Consider the following 22137-nt stretch of genomic DNA (forward strand, 5'->3'; position numbering starts at 1 on the left):
AGCACTCTTGCATATAGTTTGAAAATGATGATACCATAGGTCACGTGGTTTGGCAGCCATCTTGGATAGAAAAACAAACCTTATCCGATCAATACTAGACTTCACAAACGTGATCCCCTACCAATACATATGCAGAGTGATGGCATCGACCCGTTGTGGGACCATGCGGAGGCATATTGGCGACAGTCGCATTGTTCTACTTTTTTGTTTTTTTTACTCCCGGTATGTGTGCAAACAAACGACTCTGAGCATATGTGCGCAACAAAAATGAATAGAACTCGAGATTGCATGAAGAACAATATTTGTAAACCTTCTTCTGCACTGTCTGGACCCAAGAGCTCTCAAATGAGGTATCATTCAGCATTGTTCGTGTTGTGGTTACGATGTATACACTGATCAGATACAATCAGGCAACATATATATATATATATATATATATATATATATATATGTGTGTATATATATATATGTGTGTGTGTGTATGTATGTATGTATGTATGTATGTATGTATGTATGTATGTATGTATGTATGTATGTATGTATGTATGTGTGTATATATATATATATATATATATATATATATATATATATATATATATATATATATATTGTTACAGATACGACTTTGATGGTATGGTGGGCCGAGCGGGATGGCCGCCGTATCCGTACAAGTTACCCGATTGTGCCCGAATGTTAACTAATCGCGCTACGCTGGCTCAATAGGAAAGAGAAGACACCCGGCTGGGTTATAATGACACAATACGACACCAGGGTTTCGATTCTCAAGTATATTCGTACGGAAAAAGGTTAGATTACAGGGGCTAGAGGTATATTACAGGAAGACAGGCACTTAGACACACTCTTATATTATCCCCGGACAGACGACAGACACACGGGACAAAATGCTGACTCACACGGGGGTTGATGAAAAGGGGAGGCAGGTCGCGATGGCTCAGGTGCACCTGGCTCAGGGACAGAATCACGTACGGTGGTGTCCAGAGATGCGTGAAGGTATCACAGCGCTTGTGGGTCGCGACTTTGGTCTCAAGCTGGGGAGGTCGCTCAGCGCTCGGGAGGGTGGCGTCTTTCCCTTCCAAGCTCGGGGCGCATCATCTTTTTTCACGTCCGGCGCGGGGCCGCGTATATATCCGGCGGGGAGTGACACGCCCTCGGCTCGTTAGCGCCGCCCCAGATGGCATCGGCCCATGGCTTCTCATTGGGTGCGGGGGTTACCGGCTCCGCCCTTGACGAGGGGCCGACAGGGAGCCCCTTCGTGGTAACCCCGTGGAGCTCGTGGTCAATGGTGGCTAACCGAGCCGGAAGGAGGACGCCCACTCCCCATGCCGTCACCGCGCCGCCCCCCTCTGGTGTTGTTGTTGTTGTAGTTGGCGCTTCTTCATGGGGAAGAGATGCGGAGAGGTATGGGGAGGTCCTAAACTTCCTAACAGGTGCCATATAATCACATTCTGGTGCAACGAAGAGTCATAATTAATGGAAACAAGTCCTTAACTGACATAGATTAAGAATAACTAGCAAGATGTCCTATAATTGTCTACGTGTGGTGCGGGGGACCTGGGCACGACATTTAATGGGGGGATGAAGGGGAAGATCGGCTCTAATGGGTGTTGTTTACAGACAATGGGACTAGGGAATGGGGTAAGGGAGAGTTGGGGAGTATCGGAGAAAATAGGGGAATATTTACAAGCGGATATGGAGGCCAAATTCCATATTCGCAACATTGCACCCTTCTCTACCCTCGGGGCGTCCCGACCCGATAAATTTTTACCTACTTTAGTGTGGCACGCAATGTAGTTCCCTCTACTATTAACTCTACCCTGAGTGCGACAGTTTTACAGATATTCACAAATGAGTAAATATGTCCCCCTGCGACGTTGCACCCTTCTCCTCACAGAAACACACCCACAGGATAACCGAATCCGGAAAGAATTCTCAAACTAAACATACAGCCGGTAGGGAGCATTATTTACAAGACTACGCTGCTATTTACACTACGATCCAGGACCTGTTTTTGGAGGAACACATGCAGATGTTATGCATAGAGAGAGCGCGCTTGCCAACATCGATACACCAACCCACGAGTGCTCTGTGGCCGACGGCCTTTAATAACGTGCAGAGCACCCTTTCCTGAGCATCAACAGCACCACCCCACCACCAATCGGTGCAGTCACCATTGTTCATTGGTATAAAAATAACTTCAACAACCCCTAACCCTGCAGGTGTCTCTTGCTCTTCTTGTGGTGCACTTGGTGGTGTTAACTATTAGTGGTTCACCTGTATGGCATAGGTGCCACGTTGATCCATAGGTCCATCCCCGGGTGGTGCTTGGCCGCAAACGAACTGCGGTCCATTGTGGGTGGCCACAAACATTGCGGTCCATATGGTGTACCGATCCAGGCAGCGAACAGCGAAAGTGCAGGCCCACAACTGCGCAGCCAGCACCTCTCTCTCCTCTCTCTCTACCCCAAAGCCAGATCCTCGGAGGTGGGAGACAAAAGAAGCAGACAAGTGAGTAAGGTGGTAAGGGCGCAAAAGTGCACGCAATGTAAGGTAATGCACACTGGGGGCACATGGGAACCAGGTGAGACAGGTACGTTCCTATCGTACGCCCCCCCCCCCACCAGGTAACCTACATGGCCCCTCCCTTACCCCTTACTGCATCCACACAACACAACACTACTCATAAACATCTACTTTACAAATCAACAAACATCCCTACTGTCTTCCCCGTTCCTCCCATATACCAAATTCGTCTTCTCTCCCTCCTAACCAATCAAATTTGCCATTTTCAACTCTCATCAAAATTTGCCATCTCCAACTGAACATCAAAATTTGCCATCACCAATTCATCATCAGTCCCTCCTAGGGAGGGAGAGATGGAATCACCCCAATGTCTCATCCACGTCGTGATGCGTCTCACAAATCCTCACAGCAATCTCATTTCCTGCAACAAACAAAGAAAACACAGGTGTGGAGTCATCATCATCACCACAGGCAAGTGGCTGCGTATGGTGCGACAGGTTCATCAATCCTAACTATCTCCTAAATGACTTTAACAACTTTACACTACCCGGGGGCTTTCTCCGGCCAAACCATTGGCCCTCTTACACTATGGGTTCTAAAAACCAATTCCCATTGGCCAAACTGTGGTGCTCTTCAATTTGGGGTCTCACTCCCCCGATTCATCTCCCGGTGCCCTCGCACAATTTCTGGGCTGCGGCGTGTACCTCTCCCAGTGGGTCTACCCACCTGCACACCTCCACCACTGCAGTTGCCTCCGAGCTTACCTGCTCCTCACCCTAACCTAACTACCTGGGGAAGGCCCTCTGGCTCTCTCCCCACTCCGTGCCCTCTCTGGCACTGGGCTGCCCGATCCACACCCGGGATCCTCAGGCACCCACTCACAACTACCGGCTCCCAGAGCCCACCTGCGGCCTCACCTGGCCGACATCCTCACAGTGGTGGAGTGCCCAACCAACTACACACACTAACAGGCTACACGCCCAGCCATTTCCACAACACTAATGCACCCATTCACAACACCATTCTGCAACCGCACCACAAATGCCAATATCCAACCACAATTTACCTGCACCCTCTACCTAACACTTACACTACCCGCCCCGGGTGCTCGTGAAAGGGGTCCACTCTTCCCCCATCCACACCTTCGCACCATGCACACCACTCCGTACCACTCACTCCAACTCTCTCCACACACCTGTACCTGCACACCTGTGCTCTCACACCTGGTGCCACCTGCACCCTTCTCTCCCCAAGCGCATTCGCGCTGATCCACACACTCACTACTCATACACTGCTGTCCAGTTCTCACACAGCATCATCTCATCTAACTACTCCCCTCTGAAACTTGCGCTTCCCAGTCGTCCCTTTAAACTATTGCGCTCCCACGTCATTATCATCCATACTAATCTACCTGCGTCCCCACTACAGGTATCAGTCACTAACTAAACTTAACGTTACCTAATGTCATCTTCGCTAGATCCCTACACACCATATCCTAACCCACCCGGGCTAGTTTTCACTGCCATACACCCCATAAGCTATTGCTCCTTTGCCCCCCCCATGGGAAGGGTGGCAGGGATGCCATCCCACCACATCGGGGGTCTCTCACTACCAATTTTGCACATCAAATTTCAACAAATCAAAAATTTGCCAATCATCTGCCAATCACTGTACCATTACCAATCATCACTCTGCCAATCCTTTGCCAATCATCAAATTTTGTTTTTCTCTAATTTTGGGTCCAAAACACTAACCTCATCACCCAGTCTACTCACTAATACCTCTCGGTGCGCCAATCCCTGTCCAAAGCCCGGCTTCGTAAAGCCAAGCAATGGATGCTGGTTGTTTTGTGCCTGCGGCTGGATGCGTCCGGCATTCGGGGCAGGGACGGGGGCGTACCCGGGCCGAGATCCCACGCATCACCTCGGCGTGGAGCCATCCAATGTCCCGATCTCGACCTGCCGGCACGTCTCAACAAAACGTGGTCGCCATAACGACCCTTCCTATCGGGCTGCCAGCTCCGCCTAGTGGAGCACGGACGCGGCCGTTCAAAGCGAGGCCCAGCACGCACCGAGGGCCCGATTCGGCTAAAAGTCGACCTAACCTCTAACCCGTTTAATGTCGATGCTTCACCTGCATGCTTACACCCCGCAGCCCGTTCCTTGCTCACACATCCAGCTGTGCCCATGCTCCTCGTACCCTTCCTTACACACCCAGGTACCCTCATTCCACTCACAGCCTTGGTCACACACCTGACCACCGAACACTTTGGCACACATTCGTTGCTCGCACACCTCACCAATACACCGCTTCGCACCCCCTCCTCGGTCACCTCCTCTGTGACAATCACAGGTGTGCCCTCATTCGCACACCCAACCACGTGCCTCACCACCAACTCCAGCGTGCATTCCCACTCACGCTCTACCATTCCAGGTGTGCATCCTTCCATCCCAGGTGTACATCCTCGCTCACCTGTCACAACTAACTCACGCTCCATGTCACTCTCACTACTCTCACCTCCATTCTTGACAGCGCACTCACCCTTACTCTTGACAGCGCACTCTTTCCCCATGCACCTGCCCGTCACACACCTTTCTCGCGCACACTCTCCCGTTACACCCTCTGTAACACTCACCACAGGTGGACACTCTTCCTTACTTCTGACAGCGCACTCTTTCCTCATGCACCTGTCCGTCACACACCTTTCTCGCGCACACTCTTGCGCACACTCTCCCGTCACACCCTCTGCAACACTCACCACACCGCGCTTCCATGTGCCCCCTCGCACACGCGCTACGACCGACTCATTCTCGCTAGCACACTCACTCCTTGGCACGCACTTTTTCCTCACACACCCCAGAGTCGGACTTTCTTGCACACCTCCTTTTTCGCACACCAGACCTGTCGCACACTTCACCAACGGCCTTTCACGAACACCCGGGTCCATCTCGACCCCCAAGCTTCTTAAATCCCCTGGCGCATCATACGCACGACCATATTGGTCACCACTTACACCAGGTCCTCTTCCTCTTCGCTTCTCCTCCATCACCTGCGAATCCCTCATCCGGTTAATGAGCACATCACGATCCAAACACAGACTTTGGACCAATTCTTTTATCTCCTCTTTTATCTCCTTGTTATCCCCTCTCCGTCGCTTCTTAATTTCGCTCATCCCTTCTTCCACTTCTTCTAATTTGTGCCTCACCTCTTTTATTCCCCGGTACGTCTCCTCAAGCTCATCCTCTAAGGCTACCTTGACCGTTTCCAGGTGCGTCCTCACCTGCCGGTCCTTCGTCTCCATTACCTCTATCACCTCGTCCAACCTCGTTGTCAGTCCCTCACGTACCATCTGACATTCCCTCTTTGTCGCTATCAAGTCGTTTTTTATGTCGTTTTGTGTCGCTTTTAACCCTCCTAATACCGCAGTGTTCCTTTGAACCTGCTCCGTTAGTCCTTTTTGTCCCTCCGTCAGCTGTTCCACCTCCTGCGTCAGGACCTCTATGCCCCCTTGTAACTTTACAGTCCCCTTTCTCACCTCCTTTTCCATGTGCTCCTCACAGTGCCTCACCTCCTCGCGCACTCCTCCGACCTCCTCACTCACTCCTCTTCTGATCTCCTCTCCCATCACTTGCATCTCCTGCCCAGATGCCACCCTCATCTGCTCCATTTCCTCCCTGTGAGCATCCAGTTTGGTTTCTACCCCCATTCTGACCCCCTCTATCTGCTGCTCCATTTGTTTAACTTCCCTTTCCGCTTGGTCCCTCATGTCCCTCAATTTGCCTTCCATACTGTTTTCTAACCCCTCTAACCCTTTTTGCATCCCTTCCATTTGATTCTCTTGAGCGGCCATTCTGTTTTCTACCCCCGTTAACCCATTCTTTACTTCTTTTATCCCGTTGTCTAACTCCTCAAAATTATTGTCTAACTTCCCAATTTTCTTGTCTAACTCCTCAAAATTATTGTCTAACTTCTCAATTTTCTTGTCTAACTCCTCAAAATTATTGTCTAACTTCTCACTGGTACCCCTCGCTTCGTCCCTCATTACCCCCATTTGGCCCTCCAATCGCTCACCCAATCGCTCATTATCAGCCCTCATTTCCTCCCTCATTTTCTCGCTATTCTGGGCCATAAGGGCCTTCATTTGTATGAAAAAAAACAAGTTCCAATCCACCGGGGGCGCTGCCACGGTCGCTGGCGCGGTGATCAGCGAGGCGCCATTTTGCGCGCCCGCTTCTTCGTGCGTGACGGCGCTATTTTGCGAACCTGCCGCCCTCACTGCTTCGCTCTCCTCCTGTCCCTCATTTTGGTCCTGGATCGACCCTACCTCACTCTCCCCTACCGGACCCCAGCCGTCTTGATCCGCCATAGCGCGACTTGCAAAATTCGAGTTTCGTAAAACAAAACAAATTTCGGCCGCTCCAAATTTTGACCAAATTTTTTTTTTTCCTCTATTCGTTTTTTTTTTTCTTCAAAATTTGGTCGGGCCTCGAATCTCACTCCCGACACCAATTGTTACAGATACGACTTTGATGGTATGGTGGGCCGAGCGGGATGGCCGCCGTATCCGTACAAGTTACCCGATTGTGCCCGAATGTTAACTAATCGCGCTACGCTGGCTCAATAGGAAAGAGAAGACACCCGGCTGGGTTATAATGACACAATACGACACCAGGGTTTCGATTCTCAAGTATATTCGTACGGAAAAAGGTTAGATTACAGGGGCTAGAGGTATATTACAGGAAGACAGGCACTTAGACACACTCTTATATTATCCCCGGACAGACGACAGACACACGGGACAAAATGCTGACTCACACGGGGGTTGATGAAAAGGGGAGGCAGGTCGCGATGGCTCAGGTGCACCTGGCTCAGGGACAGAATCACGTACGGTGGTGTCCAGAGATGCGTGAAGGTATCACAGCGCTTGTGGGTCGCGACTTTGGTCTCAAGCTGGGGAGGTCGCTCAGCGCTCGGGAGGGTGGCGTCTTTCCCTTCCAAGCTCGGGGCGCATCATCTTTTTTCACGTCCGGCGCGGGGCCGCGTATATATCCGGCGGGGAGTGACACGCCCTCGGCTCGTTAGCGCCGCCCCAGATGGCATCGGCCCATGGCTTCTCATTGGGTGCGGGGGTTACCGGCTCCGCCCTTGACGAGGGGCCGACAGGGAGCCCCTTCGTGGTAACCCCGTGGAGCTCGTGGTCAATGGTGGCTAACCGAGCCGGAAGGAGGACGCCCACTCCCCATGCCGTCACCGCGCCGCCCCCCTCTGGTGTTGTTGTTGTTGTAGTTGGCGCTTCTTCATGGGGAAGAGATGCGGAGAGGTATGGGGAGGTCCTAAACTTCCTAACAGGTGCCATATAATCACATTCTGGTGCAACGAAGAGTCATAATTAATGGAAACAAGTCCTTAACTGACATAGATTAAGAATAACTAGCAAGATGTCCTATAATTGTCTACGTGTGGTGCGGGGGACCTGGGCACGACATTTAATGGGGGGATGAAGGGGAAGATCGGCTCTAATGGGTGTTGTTTACAGACAATGGGACTAGGGAATGGGGTAAGGGAGAGTTGGGGAGTATCGGAGAAAATAGGGGAATATTTACAAGCGGATATGGAGGCCAAATTCCATATTCGCAACAATATATATATATATATATACATACATACACATATATATATATAGTCTAGACTGGCAGATCGAAGGTCAATGCCGATAGGATAATCATTATGTCAACAAGATGTTTTCGTGCAGATACGAGTAAAAGGAGACAGTACAGCAGATCAGACTACAAAGTTTTTGAACATGGATCGGAATGTGAAGACCGAAGAGGGTCTGGTAAAAAGACCACGAAGTGGAAATCGAAGATCTCTGCCACGAGAGTCGTGGACAAACCAGGTAGAATTCCTTCTGGCTACTATTGGCAGTGTCGTTGGACTGGGAAACATTTGGAGGTTCCCTTTCCTCTGTTACCAACATGGTGGAGGTAGGACTTTTTCATCCAAAAGTATTTATATTATTATTAATTGAATGATCTAAAATTATTTATTGTGCCCACTTATTACATTTGCAAACAAAAAAACTATGACCATATCCACACCCCATATACTCCTTACATATCCCTTCCGTAATTTCATTCCGAATCGATGTTGCTTTTCTGCCAAATCCTCCAACAATCCCTTATCCTTAATTCTCTTTATTCACATTCTCCCTTCTTGTACTTTTATTTATTTACACCCATGCCTCTCCCACCCCGGTACATGGGCAAAAAAACCAAATCCTCTCACTAGGGGCAATAACATTGACTTTAAAAATCATGTGATAAAACAGTCACAATAGTACGTACTTTCAAAAGTACCACATTGGCAAAATCGACACGTTTTTAGTCCTCACACCATCCATAAGGACTCATTTTTCTTTTTAAAAACCACATGCGGCTATCGTACAAATGAAAGAAATGAGAATTACATGAGAAAATTAAGTGAGTTTCCTTTTTAATTATTTTTTCGAATGTTTCTGAACTTATCCAAAAGGTGCATTCCTCATTCCCTACATGCTGATGCTCCTGCTGTGCGGCATTGCCTCCCTTTACATGGAAATGGCTGTGGGGCAGTATTCACGCCGGGGACCATACCACATGCTGTGTCAATTTTGCCCCTTGTTTAAAGGTATGCACTGCATGTCTGCATATTACATATTGTTATGTCTGGGGGGTAGAGGAATATCTAGAGCCAGATAGATCTGTATAGGTAGGTATCCGACTGTCGCGATATGGAATCTACCCTGTAATAAGTTCTATGTCAGCCCGGGTTGTCGGTATAAGCTGTATTGATGTCCCCACTACGAGGGAGCAGGGCGTGCTAAATAGTGCAGGGATTATGGATAAGATTCCTTTGTTCGTCATCCCCTCTGTCATCAATCCTGTGTCCCTTATGGCAATGCACTCATTTAAACACTTAGATAGGCCCTTTAGTGCAGCATTAAATAATTCCCCTTCCCTTACAATGACCTTGGAAGAAGACCGGCAGGAAGCCAGATTGGGGCACCGCCGGATGGCCGCCGCCAGTCACACCACCAGCTGGCCCAGCAACATCGCGTGAGACGAGCAAAAACCACGCCACAAGGAACGTGTGATTGGTTGGCGCGGAAGGCGCGAGCCATGAACCAATCAGCGCGGAAGGCACGAGGAGGTTCGGCAGACGGCGGAAAGCTACGAGGCTCTGGTTGGTGGCGTGCCAAAATTGATGTCAGATGCCAAGTGACAAAAGGAATCGCTGGCGGGATTCTGGACGCTTCGCTCTGGGGGATTGAGTCGTGCTGACGGTTCGCGCTTGGTATTGTGGCATGCTGAGACTTGGCGCTTGGTATTGAGTTGTGCTGGCCCTTCGCTTGTCATTGTTCGTCCTTGGCTCTTGGCTCTTCGTCTTGAGAGGTCCTGGAGGTCGTGGGTTTGCCATCTTCTCGGTGCTTTTGGTGCTGTGAGCGAACGGACCTCGTGGGCGGTCGACGAGGAGCCTGGAGTGGGGCGTTGGCTCAGGCCTGGCAGAGCGTGGGCGAAGCGGATGGAGGGCTTCCTCGCGCCGGAGCTTGGAGCCGCGTTGGATGCTGGACAAGACTGCAGACAGATAATCTCGCACCCACAAACCATTACACGACGGACAGTTATTTTTGTAATTCATTTTCCTTTGTCTTGTCTCTGAGGTGAGGTGTGCGGGATCCCGATTTAGGACATTTTATTTCCGGCGCGTATTTTCCTGTCCCGCTATCTCTTGTAAAATAAACCCTTGTAGCATTTTCCCTTTCCATTCAAAATCTTGCGTTCGTTGAGTTAATTCCCCTGCAGGATCGGAGCTGTGGTTGGATCGCTATCGGTAAGTGCTTCCGCCTCTTCTTCTTCACTTCTTCCTCCCGCGTTTTATAGCCGAATCCAAGTTGGTCGTCGCCTAAATTAAATCCGTTTGGTCATTCGCGAGCCCTGGTATTAACCGGAGGGTATTCGCATGACAATATTAATATTGCTCAAAAACATCCCCATTCAACCTTCGTTTCTAATTTGTTAACTGGAATGTTATTACAGTTATAGGTCGAGACCCTGGGCTTCAAACAAGGTGTCAATTTCACACGTGATTACCTGAAATAGAACAGATCAGAGCTGCTTGAGTTACAGATCAATCTGTCCAAATTTATATTGAAATCTCCCCCAACTATAACAGGGCAGAGGTGGAAAGGAGGAGCTACAACTGGCACAGGAGCTCCAGTCTCTCACACACTCCCTGAAGGGCGTACACATTGACCAAGGTCAGAGGGGGCGATGACACACCCACACTGAGCGAAGCCAATCGCCCCGGAATAATTTCATCTGAACTAAGGATCTCGACATTCAGGCTCTGAGGTACCCTAATTCTGCCGCACTGGCAGTATCACTTCCAGACCAACACGACTCTCCATACCGCTAATTTGCACGGAGGTAACCATACTCCCCATGTGGAATATGGCATTCTGGCAAAAGGCAGATGTCCCAGAAAAAAATGGCGATTCTCCAGATTGTGGTACGGACTCCCCGTACGTTTTAAGATGTAAATTCCAAACTCATGGGTGTTAGTAGGTTCAATGCAGACATTCTTTCCAGGCAACTGCACAAGGTCCTCCTCCTCAGGGGGGGGGGGGAATTTCCCCTCACGCCCACCGCCTGGGAAAGAAAGGCACAGGTGATCCGTGAGCAAACCCTCACTTATGCCAGTGACCGCAGCCGCCACCGGAAGAGGGACAAAAGTAAGGGGTGAGGAACAACCAATGGGGGAACAAGAGTGGGATTGTTCAGGGGAACATTGACTAGGGGGACTCTCGGTGGCCTGCTGTGGCCAGTCCCGGCCACACCCGACCCTACTCTCAAGCAGGTATTCCCCCAGACCTGGATGGGTTGCTTGACACACACGAGGGGGGGATGTGAGCTTGCCCTGTGGGGCCTTGCACAGTGGAGCTTTTCATTTTTCTCGGCCCCTCCTGTGTTTTTTATTTGTCCATTGACCGTGTTCACCCTGCTCATAGCCAAAGAAGGAGCCATCACTTCCATCCTCCAGCAGTGGGGTGTCTCTTGCACAGAGATTACTTCAACCGACTCCACCACTGGAGCAACCACTTCTTCTTTCAAGTCCTCCCCTCCCACTGTACTGAGCCCGACACCCTATGTAACCACATCCAGGTCCTCATCTGCTGGAGGTGCAGGAGCTGCTTCCTACTCCCCCTCCTCCTTGATCTCCCCGTCCTCCTCCTTTCCATCCAACTCCCTCCCCTCCTCATCATCCTTCCTTTTGTCCTCCCGCCCAACACTGTCTGTGAAGTGGAAGACACAGGCAAAGCAGGTGAACCATTCCCCGTCATTATTTCAGGGGCAGCACCGCTACTCCCACTGACAGATGCACACATCTTACTTGCTTAACTCTGAGAGCAGGAGCGGAATGTGTGCCCCAGTGCACCGCACAGGTTGCACTGCATCTGGGAGGTGCAGCGCTCCTAAAAATGTCCAAACTAGCAACAATGAGAGCAAACTTGTTCTTTGCACCAGTAACAAGATGAGACAATTGACCGCACCTGCGGCATAATTTCGGCTGCTCCACATAGAATACTTGCCCACGGTCCATCCCTGTCACAACCTCATTAGGTATGTGGGTGACCGTGCCATCTTCCCTGGCCCGAAGTCTGACGCGGTATTTCTGAGCTCCAGTCCATATACCCAGACCATTTCGGATAAACCATGGTCGGGTTTTAATATCAATGACGGAGGGTAACTAAGGGGTGCGTGCGCAAGGCTGCCCTCCTGCCATGTGGGTGAGGCCCCCCAGACTGGAGAAAGGCCAGGGAAAAGCAGAAGGGGGAAAAGATGAATGAAAATGCAGAACATACAAGAAATAAAAAAGGGAAAAAAAACAATCAGACAAGATGTGGAAATAAACGAGAGCAATGCGAATGTATCACCAATATGCCTCCGCGTAGTGCCTGCTTGCGACAAGTAGATGCCCTCGTTCACTGTCCTAAAAATAAACAAGTTTGATTTAAATCCCTTCAGCTGTTTTCAAATATCACGTTTTTACCAGATAGGACAGGTTTCAAATCGATTGATGAAGTGGTTTCGGAGAAGGGATTTTTTTAAAATATCAGCTTTAAAGCTGATATGGCTGCCAAACTACGTGACATATGACATCAAAAATGTAAACTCTGCATATGTATGGATAAGGGATCACGTTTGTGAAGTTTCGTGCTGATCGGATAAGGTTAGTTTTTCTATCCAAGATGGTTTCCAAACCACGTGACCTATGATGTCATAATTTTCAAATCATATGCAACAATGGTGTTAGATGACATTTGTAAAGTTTCACATCAATAGAGTAGGCGGTTTCTGAGATATTTTTATTTAATATTTTCCTTCAATCCAATATGTCTGCCTGGTGGTGGCTTAGCGGTTAGGGTGCCGGCTTAGGATCCTAGGATCCTGGGTTCGAATCCCGGTCAATCGCTGAATTAACGCCAGGGGGGTTGACTCAGCCTGTCATCCTTCCGAGGTCGGCAAATTGAGTACCAGCTTGCTGGGATGAATGATCACGGTGTGTACCCCAATTTAGAATAGGTACACCGTATCCCTACGCATCATAAGAGGCAACCAAGGGTTGGCGTCAGGAAGGGCATCCGGTCATAAAAAACAACCAAGGGTTGGCGTCAGGAAGGGCATCTGGTCATAAAAAACATTGCCTCAAACAGGGAACCATGATTAACATGGGGCCTGCAAGGCTAACCCCTGCTCTAGCAGGGAAAATGGCCTTAAAAACGATCATTCATTCATTCAATCCAATATGTCTGCCACACCATGTGACCGATGACGTTTTCGTGATCAACTTTTAATCGCCATGCCTGGTCGATGACACACGTAAAGTTTGGAGTCGATCGCCTTGGTGGTTTGGGAGAAGATGTTTATTTTTTTTAGGTTTTTGGTTAAATCCAATATGGCTGCCAAACCATGTGACCTATGATGTCATAAATTGTGGCATGCCACATAAAAAGGGGAAAAGGGGGCTTATGGGTGTTCCTTGGGTAAACTGACTTTTCATCGTTTTCTGACCACCCGTAAGCCCCCTTTTTACGTGGCGCGCCACAATTTAATATTCCAATACAAATGCGTCATTGATCATGTGCATGCAATTTCATATTTTTAGGACAAGGCATTTGATTTAAATATTTATGGCTGGTATATGACTTCACTGATGATGTCATCATTATCATGCTTTTGTTCCCCATTAGGAGTACTTGACAATGTGCCTAGTTTCAAATTTTTCCAATCAGCGGTTTCCGAAAAATGTTTTTAATTATTTGAGTTAAATCCAAGATGGCTGCTATACAACGTGACGATCACAATTATCATAAAAACTTTCAACATGGGTTCTGATCCTACCCTCAAAGTTTCGTCTCAATCGGGCATGTGGTTGCCGAGAAAAACAAGGTCCAGCCCGTACGGACAGACAACCTGAAAACATAATGCCTCCAGACACCTTAGGGGGGCGGAGGCATAAAAAGCACGCAAGACAAACACGATAGTGCTCAAACGTCAGCACCTGCCACACCTGCAAGAGCTCAACACGGCTATACGCTTGCAAATAAGTGCGCATTGTACAACACTTACCGCAGCACGAAAATGGTGAACATATGATTTATTTCGTTAGGTTCTAATTGTGCGTGCAGTCAGGGCAGCTGTGCAGCAAGCCAATGGGTGAAAGACAGCTCGGCTAATTAGATATGCTGGCCTTTGCCCTTGCTATGTGTCATGTGATAGCTGTTAACCAATGAGATTGCATATCAATGAAAAAGCCGGAAAAATGTCCTTTAAAGGCTGAGATGATGGATGAAAATACTCTTATGGTCGGACATAGTCTGTGTGCCAAATTTGGTGGTTGTCAGCCCAGTGGTCTTTGCAAAAAAAGAAACCGCAAACAAACAGACAGACAGGCAGCCCGATGAATTTTATTTACTAGATTGCAAATTTTTTGCACAGTTGCATGATTCTTTTGGGACTTTTTGGACATTGTGAAATATATCATGAAACTTTATTAATGACTTCATTTGGCAGGATTGGGCTTGCTGATGATCGTGGCGAGTGGCATTGGTACTACTTTCTACATCATCGTCGTGGTGTGGTCGATGTTCTACCTCTTCAAATCCTTTCACAGTCCATTTCCATGGCAAGACCGGGCTCTTTTGGGCTACAATGAGAGCTTTCATGCAAACGCAAGCACATCTGCAGGTCAAGTGTATTTCCAGTACGTGTTCAATGACTCATACATATTGGTTTAAACTTCTTTTGTAGATTCTGCTAAATTGGCTTTGTAGTTCAGTGTCTATGACATATGAGATGTTGCCCTGAATTTTTACTTTCACCCTACCCAGCCAGAAGATGCTACGCATATCCCAGGGAATATCACATCCTGGGGGAATCTGCTGGGATCTGCTTGGGCTGCTGCTGCTTGCTTGGATTGCTGTTTATTTCTGCATTTTCCGCGGAATCAAACTTGCTGGCAAGGTGACGTTATATCTTTAAATATTTGTGAAAATTTGATTTTAGGAAATAATTTTTGACATCGCAGAGGCATATTAAATCTTTAGACCCCTGAAGGACCTTTCGACCTTTTTGGTATTTTGGTCCTTTTGGGTCTTTAGGTCTTTTCGGGGGGCTTTTAGGTCTCCGGGGTATTTTGGGTCTTGGCGTCTTTTAGGTATTTTGGGTCTTCGGGGTATTTTGGGTCTTTAAACGTCTTCAAGTTATTTTGGGTATTCAGGGTATTTTGGGTCTTCACGGTCTTTTGAGTCTTTGTGGTCCTGTGGGTCTTTTTTGTGGACAAAGTTGAGGCTCGTGTTAGAACAACACATGAAACACAAAGACAAACAGAAAGCACATCAAACATAATAAAGGGAGCGGGAGACAAGAGGGGGAGAGAGAGGGTAGCACAACAACAGTTGAGAACAGGGGACTCAGCAGATCTGTGGAAGGGAGAAGGCTGGAGCTAGGGGTTGGGGGAGGGTGTACACAATATTAAAAAAATGGACACTACTAGGACTTTCAGGAAAGAAAAACAGAATAAAAAAGGTGGACTTGGGGTGTATTGAAGGGGGTATAAAATATCAAGGTTTTGGATGGGGGAAGATAAGAGATGGTGGTGAACAACTGTTTTGAAGACCTGGAGGGAGGAGAGGGATTGAAGAGAGTGTGGGACTTTGTTCCAGAGGCAGGAAAAAGAGGAATGAAAGAGTGAAGGTGAGCAGAGAGTCTTTATTTTGGCAGTTTCACAAGAAGAGGGTTCCTGGCAGTTCTTTTGCGACCTGTAGGAATATTTGGTGGACAGAGCACAGACAGAGCTGAGGAAGCTAGGCCGGATAGGAGTCGGTAGAAGACAGAAAGACCGCTAACAAACCTGCCTGTGGTGAGCGAGTGAAAGGCCCTCGGAATCAGCTACATCATGGGAGATACCAATGATCCTGAAGGCTTTGGTTTCTACAGCGTGAAGCCGAGCCAGGTGTGAGGCAGGAGCACCAGCCCAGAGGGGAGAGCAGTATTCCATTGAACTGCGGATGAAAGCTTTGTATGTGGTGCCCAAAAGTGCCCAAAAAGGACTTCGCACAACGGAGGATGCCCAGTCAGCGACTGACTTTAGAGGCCAACTTGGAAATGTGGTTTTCCCAGGAAAATCATGGCAGATAGTGAGACCGAAAAGCTTGAGTGAAAGAATTTCGTGGAGAGGATTGTTCATAAAGTAGATGGGAGGGTTGTCCAGACGGTCTTTTTGGAGAGACAAAGTGAGAGTGTGAGATTTGTCAGGATTGAAAGACATGTTCCACTTGTTTGACCAGGTTGTGATTTTGTCCACGTCTGTGGAGAGTGAAGAGGCCTGCCGATCTGAGGGTTGTGATATGGAGTGGCAGACAGTGGAGTCATCAGCGAAGAGATAGAGAGGATTTTCCAGAGAGTTGGAGAGATCATTAATGAAGACCAGAAAAAGCACAGGGCCCAGAACACTGCCTTGAGGAACTCCAGCCTGAACAGAAAGGGGAGCTGAGAGAATTCCATTCAGGGCCACACGTTGACTGCGACCGGTGAGGAAGTCCGTAAGCCATGCGTGGAGGTTTCCATGGATACCATAAGAGGAGAGATGGGTGAGCAGGGCGGCCAGACCGTATCGAAGGCACGTGATATGTCAAGGGAGACAGCTCTGATTTCCTGTTTTGCATTGAGGACCTCCATCCTGCTCTTTTTTTTGAAAGGCAGGATGGAGGTCCTCAATGCCTCCCATCTACAAACCAAGCAGCTTGATGGAGTACTGCTCTCCCCTCTGGACTGGTGCTCCTGCCCTGCGCCGAGCTTGATGGAGCTTTCCAGTGAGGTATGATATGGGTGTGTGACTTTCGGGTGCATCAAACTCAAGATTTAGTGACATTTTCCAGAATGGCCGATCTCCGATGTGGCTTTCTAACCAAAGCTCACTGACTTACTGAAATAAATGTTCAGTACCTTTTCCGTATCGTGGGTCGAAAGCTGAAATTTCACATCCTGATGTCAACGCAAAGCCACCAACATACCAGTTAAAAAAGCACAAAGCCTTTGGAAGATTTCCAGAAATAAAAATCAGCTGTGTTTGCAGCATTGGTCTGTTCACTATGGGGCACGTGACATAAGACAATGGAGCTGAAGTGACTGGTTGTTTGGCAACGCTACAACACGCCTTTCACCCCTAATTTTCAAACGTTTGCTGTATTTACATTAAAATTACAATAGCTATAAACTTTTAAATAAAGAGCTCATTCTCATCACTCATTTTTGATTTACTTGAGTTGTATTGTGATATTCCTGTGCCTGCCACACCTTCCTCCTTTCCCCACCCCTCTCCTGAAAATAGGAAAATCAACGAGGTATAGTGCAGACATTATGGGCCAAATGTCCTCCACCTGCATCAAAGTTCCTTGTTTCTGCTTGTATAAAGTGTTTTTTTCCTACAGTTTTACATAATAACAGATCTACTGTTTACATCGTAGGTGGTGTATTTCACTGCACTCTTCCCCTACTGCCTTCTACTTGGCCTGCTCATCAACAACTGCCTCCTGCCAGGAGCTTGGGAAGGAATTTCTTACTTTATTGTACCACGATGGTCCAAACTCATGAATGTGGAGGTGATTCTTACATTTTGTACATGAATTAAAGAATAAGATGTTTTTTTTTGTAAAACAAGTGTGTGTCTACCCTCAGGAAAGTCAGGAAACAATATCTCTCTACTCTCAAGATTGAACTCTCAAACCTATCTCCTTCCTCCAAACCCTGGTGGCGTCTGGTCAAATCTGATTCTGGTGTTTGTTCCCCCTCCATCCCCTCCCTTACCACAAATGCGACACAGCTGACACCGCACGTGACAAAGCCGAATGCCTCAACTCTGTGTTTGCCTCAAAATCTTGTGTCCCAAACCCATCGCTCTCTGTACCCACCTTACCCAGTCGAACCCAGCTGCTCCTGGACTTTGTGTCCTTCTCTCCTGACAAGGTGGAGAAGTTTTTAACAAACCTCGACTCTGATTCTACAACTGGAGCAGACGGCATCAGCCCTCGGGTCCTAAAATCCTGCTCTGCTGCTCTATCTCCCCCTCTCTCTGTTCTATTCACCCTCTCTTTTGCTCAAGGTCATCTGCCATCAGCTTGGAAATCAGCCAACATTACCGCTTTACACAAAAAAGGTGAAAAAACACATCCTTGCAACTGCAGGCCAATCAGCTTGCTCGCAATCATCAGCAAGGTCATGGAACCAATCATCGCTTCTGATATTAAATCCTTCCTTTTTATGCCGCCGACGACGAAGTCGACGGAGGCATGATGTTTTCAAGTTGTCCATCCGGTTGTCCGTCAGTCAATGATAGGTTTTCGTTGCCGCGATACTTGAGAATGGTTAATGGGATCTTAGTCAAACGTGGTGCAGGTATGTATTATGAGGTAAAGATGAACTTATTCGATTTTGGGGTCACGAGGTCAAAGGTCAGAGTAAAAGGTTAGGTAAAAATACTGTTACCACGATAACTTGTGAACCAATGATGAGATTCTGACCAAATTTGGAACAATTATGTATTTTGATGCAAAGATGAACTGATTTGATGTTGGGACAAGAGCTCAAAGGTCAAAGTGAACAATTTTTCTCCCGTCTGGACTACTGCAATAGCCTCCTCTATGGTTCACCCTTAACAATCACCAATAAACTCGAATACATTCAGAACTCCGCTGCCCGTCTACTCACCCATTCCCGGACCCGTGACCACATCACCCCCGTCCTTTACAAGCTTCACTGGCTCCCCATCCCCCAGAGAATTCAGTACAAAATCCTCCTCTTGACCTACAAAGCCCTCCATAACCTGTCCCCATCCTACCTGGCTGACCTCCTCTCCAGACACACTCCCAACCGCAACCTCCGCTCTGCTGGTACCAACCTCCTGACCCCCCCACCCCCCCCCCCCCCCCCATCCGGACCAAATTCAGATCCTGGGGGGACAGGGCCTTTTCCATCGCTGCTCCCACCCTCTGGAACTCACTACCTCACACCATCAGAGACTCCTCCTCACTCACCACATTCAAAACATCACTCAAGACCCACCTGTTCAACACTGCATTCAACATTTAACCCACAGCATTTAACCCCTGACTATCTCTTCTCCTTCTCCCTCCTTTTTGCTTTGAATATTTCCCTATTGATTCTTGATTTTTTGCAATTGTTTTTATGTTTTGCACTCTGTCAAAGCGTCTTTGGGCTCCCTGAAAAGCGCTATATAAAATAAATGCATTATTATTATTATTATTATTATTAAAGGTTGTAATAGGTCCAACTTGAGAATGGCTAAATTGATCTAATTCAAACTTGGCACAGTTCTGTATAATGATGTAAAGATTAACTGAGTAGATTTTGGCGTCCCAAGGTCAAAGGCCATGTCAGGTAAAAATGGTCATGCCAGGTCATGTCAAGTAAAAATGTGATAACTTGTGAATAGCTGAATGTATTTAAATTAAAACTTGGTACAGTTATGTATAATGATGTAAACATAAACCGATTTAATTTTGGGGTCAAGAGGTCAAAGGTCAGAGGTCATGTCAGGTAAAAATGTGATAACCTGAGAACAACTTCTCTCTGAGATACAGCTTATCTGAGATAACTTATCTCTCTGACCATTCTCAGAGAGCCTGCTCAGCGTCGACGAGTCTGGCATTTCACTCAGGCCAACTGGCACGGTCTTCAAGCAGCCATCAATCATCTGGACTGGTCTCCCATCTCTACCACCTCTGACATCAACTCATCCTGGGAATTCTTCCAAAGTAAATTGCTCTCTCTCATGCACAGATTTATCCCATCTCGTCTTCAGTTATCATACCCTTCCTCCCGTCCATGGTACACGGAATCTTGTGGTGAGGCTGTTGCCCAGAAACACCTTGCCTTCGTCTCCTGGAAAGCAAATCCAACGGAAGGAAATCTCATTTCCTTTCACAAAGCCCGAAACAAGTGTGTGTCCACCCTCAGGAGAGCCAGGAAACAATATCTCTCCGTTCTCAAGACCGAACTCTCTTATCTGTCTCCCTCTTCCAAATCCTGGTGGCGTCTGGTCAAATCCGTTTCTGGTGTTTGTTCCCCCTCCATCCCCTCCCTTACCTCAAACGGCTACACAGCTGACTCCGCACGTGAAAAAGCTGAATGCCTCAACTCTGTGTTTGCCTCTAAATCTTGTGTCCCAAACCCATCCCTCTCTGTACCCACCATACCCAGTCGTACCCTGCTGCTCCTGGACTCCGTGTCCTTTCCTCCTGACAAGGTGGAAAAGTTTCTGTCAACCCTCGACTCTGATTCTGCAACTGGACCCGACGGCATCAGCCCACGGGTCCTAAAATCCTGCTCTGCTGCTCTATCTCACCCTCTCTCTGTTCTCTTCACCCTCTCTTTTGCTCAAGGTCAACTGCCATCTGCTTGGAAATCAGCCAACATCACCGCTTTGCACAAAAAAGGTGCAAAAACAGATCCTAGCAACTACAGACCAATCAGCCTTCTCCCAATTATCAGCAAAGTCATGGAATCCATCATTGCTTCGGATATGAAATCTTTCCTCTTCTCCAATGGCTTGATCTCTGATCATCAATTTGGTTTCAGACCAGGTCACTCTACTCTGGACATGCTGCTTCTGCTGTCTCAACAATGGATGGAGGTCCTCAATGCCAAACAGGAAATTAGAGCTGTCTCCCTCGACATATCACGTGCCTTCGACACGGTCTGGCACCCCGCTCTGCTCACCAAACTCTCCTCCTTTGGTATCCATGGAAATCTCCACGCATGGCTGGCGGACTTCCTCTCTAGTCGTCGTCAACGTGTGGCCCTGAATGGGTTTCTCTCATCTCCTCTTCCTGTTCAGGCTGGAGTTCCCCAAGGCAGTGTTCTGGGCCCCGTGCTTTTTCTGGTCTTCATCAATGATCTCTCTGACTCTCTCGAAAATCCTCTCTATCTCTTTGCTGATGACTCCACTCTCTGCCGCTCCATTCCTCTTCCCTCAGATCGGCAGTCTGCTGCCTCCTCACTCTCTGAAGACCTGGACAAAATCACAGACTGGTCAAACAAGTGGAACATGTCTTTCAATCCTGACAAATCTCACACTCTTACTATGTCTCTCCGAAAAGATCGACTGGACAACCCTCCCATCTACTTTCTCAACAATCCTCTCCAAGAAGTTCTGTCGCTCAAGATTTTGGGTCTCACTATCTGCCATGATCTTTCTTGGGAAAACCACATTTCCAAGCTGGCCTCCAAAGCCAGTCGCCGACTGGGCATCCTCCGTCGTGCGAAGTCCTTCCTCGGCACACCTGAGCTCCTCACCACATACAAGGCTTTCATCCGCAGCTCAATAGAATACTGTTCTCCCCTATGGGCCGGTGCTCCTGCCTCACACCTAGCTCGGCTTCACGCTGTTGAAACCAAAGCTTTCAGAATTATTGGAATCTCCCGCGATGAAGCTATCTCTGAGGGCCTTTCACTCACTCACCGCAGGCAGGTAGGTGGTCTTTCTGTCTTCTACCGACTCCTCTCCGGCCTTGCACCCCCAGCTCTCTCTGTGCTCTGTCCCCCAAATATTCCTACAGGTCGCACAAGATCTGCCAACAACCCTCTGATGGTTAAACTGCCGAAATCTCGGCTCTCTGCTCACCTTCACTCTTTCATTCCTCTTTTCTCCCGCCTCTGGAACAAACTCCCTCACTCCCTTCAATCCCACTCCTCCCTCCAGGTCTTTAAAACAGCTGTTCACCACCATCTCTTATCTTCCCCCATCCAAAACCTTGATCTTTTCTACCCCCGCTAATTCACCCCAGATCCACCTTGTTTGAAATTCCAACTTCTTTCCTGGAAGTCCTGGCAGTGTCCATATGTTTTATACCTCTCCCACTGCCCCCTTCCCATGCCCCCCCCCCCCCCCCCAAAGCCCTCGCCCTCTCTCAGATCTCTCGATGTCTCCATGTCTCTCGGTCCCTGCTCTCAAATGTTGTGTTTGTGTCCTTCCCCC

The 22137-nt window shown here is 48.3% G+C and overlaps 1 protein-coding gene across 4 annotated transcripts in view; it reads left to right on the forward strand.

Annotated features, from left to right (window-relative positions):
- The first annotated feature begins 8247 nt into the window (after positions 1-8247).
- The window catches only part of LOC144888172 (sodium- and chloride-dependent GABA transporter ine-like), a 105636-nt gene continuing 91746 nt past the window's right edge, over positions 8248-22137 (forward strand). For all 4 annotated transcript variants that reach the window (XR_013621312.1, XM_078767905.1, XM_078767906.1 and 1 more), the window contains exons 1-5: positions 8248-8525; positions 9073-9207; positions 14655-14844; positions 14972-15104; positions 17609-17743. Coding sequence is in view for 3 of the 4 variants with exons in the window: in XM_078767905.1 (XP_078624031.1) it covers positions 8345-8525; positions 9073-9207; positions 14655-14844; positions 14972-15104; positions 17609-17743 (774 nt within the window). In the remaining variant the exon portion in view is untranslated. The remainder of the gene's footprint in view (positions 8526-9072; positions 9208-14654; positions 14845-14971; positions 15105-17608; positions 17744-22137) is intronic.

This window comes from Myxine glutinosa, chromosome 14 (assembly GCF_964187855.1).
Source record: "Myxine glutinosa chromosome 14, kmMyxGlut1.1, whole genome shotgun sequence".
Lineage (NCBI taxonomy): Eukaryota > Metazoa > Chordata > Myxini > Myxiniformes > Myxinidae > Myxine > Myxine glutinosa.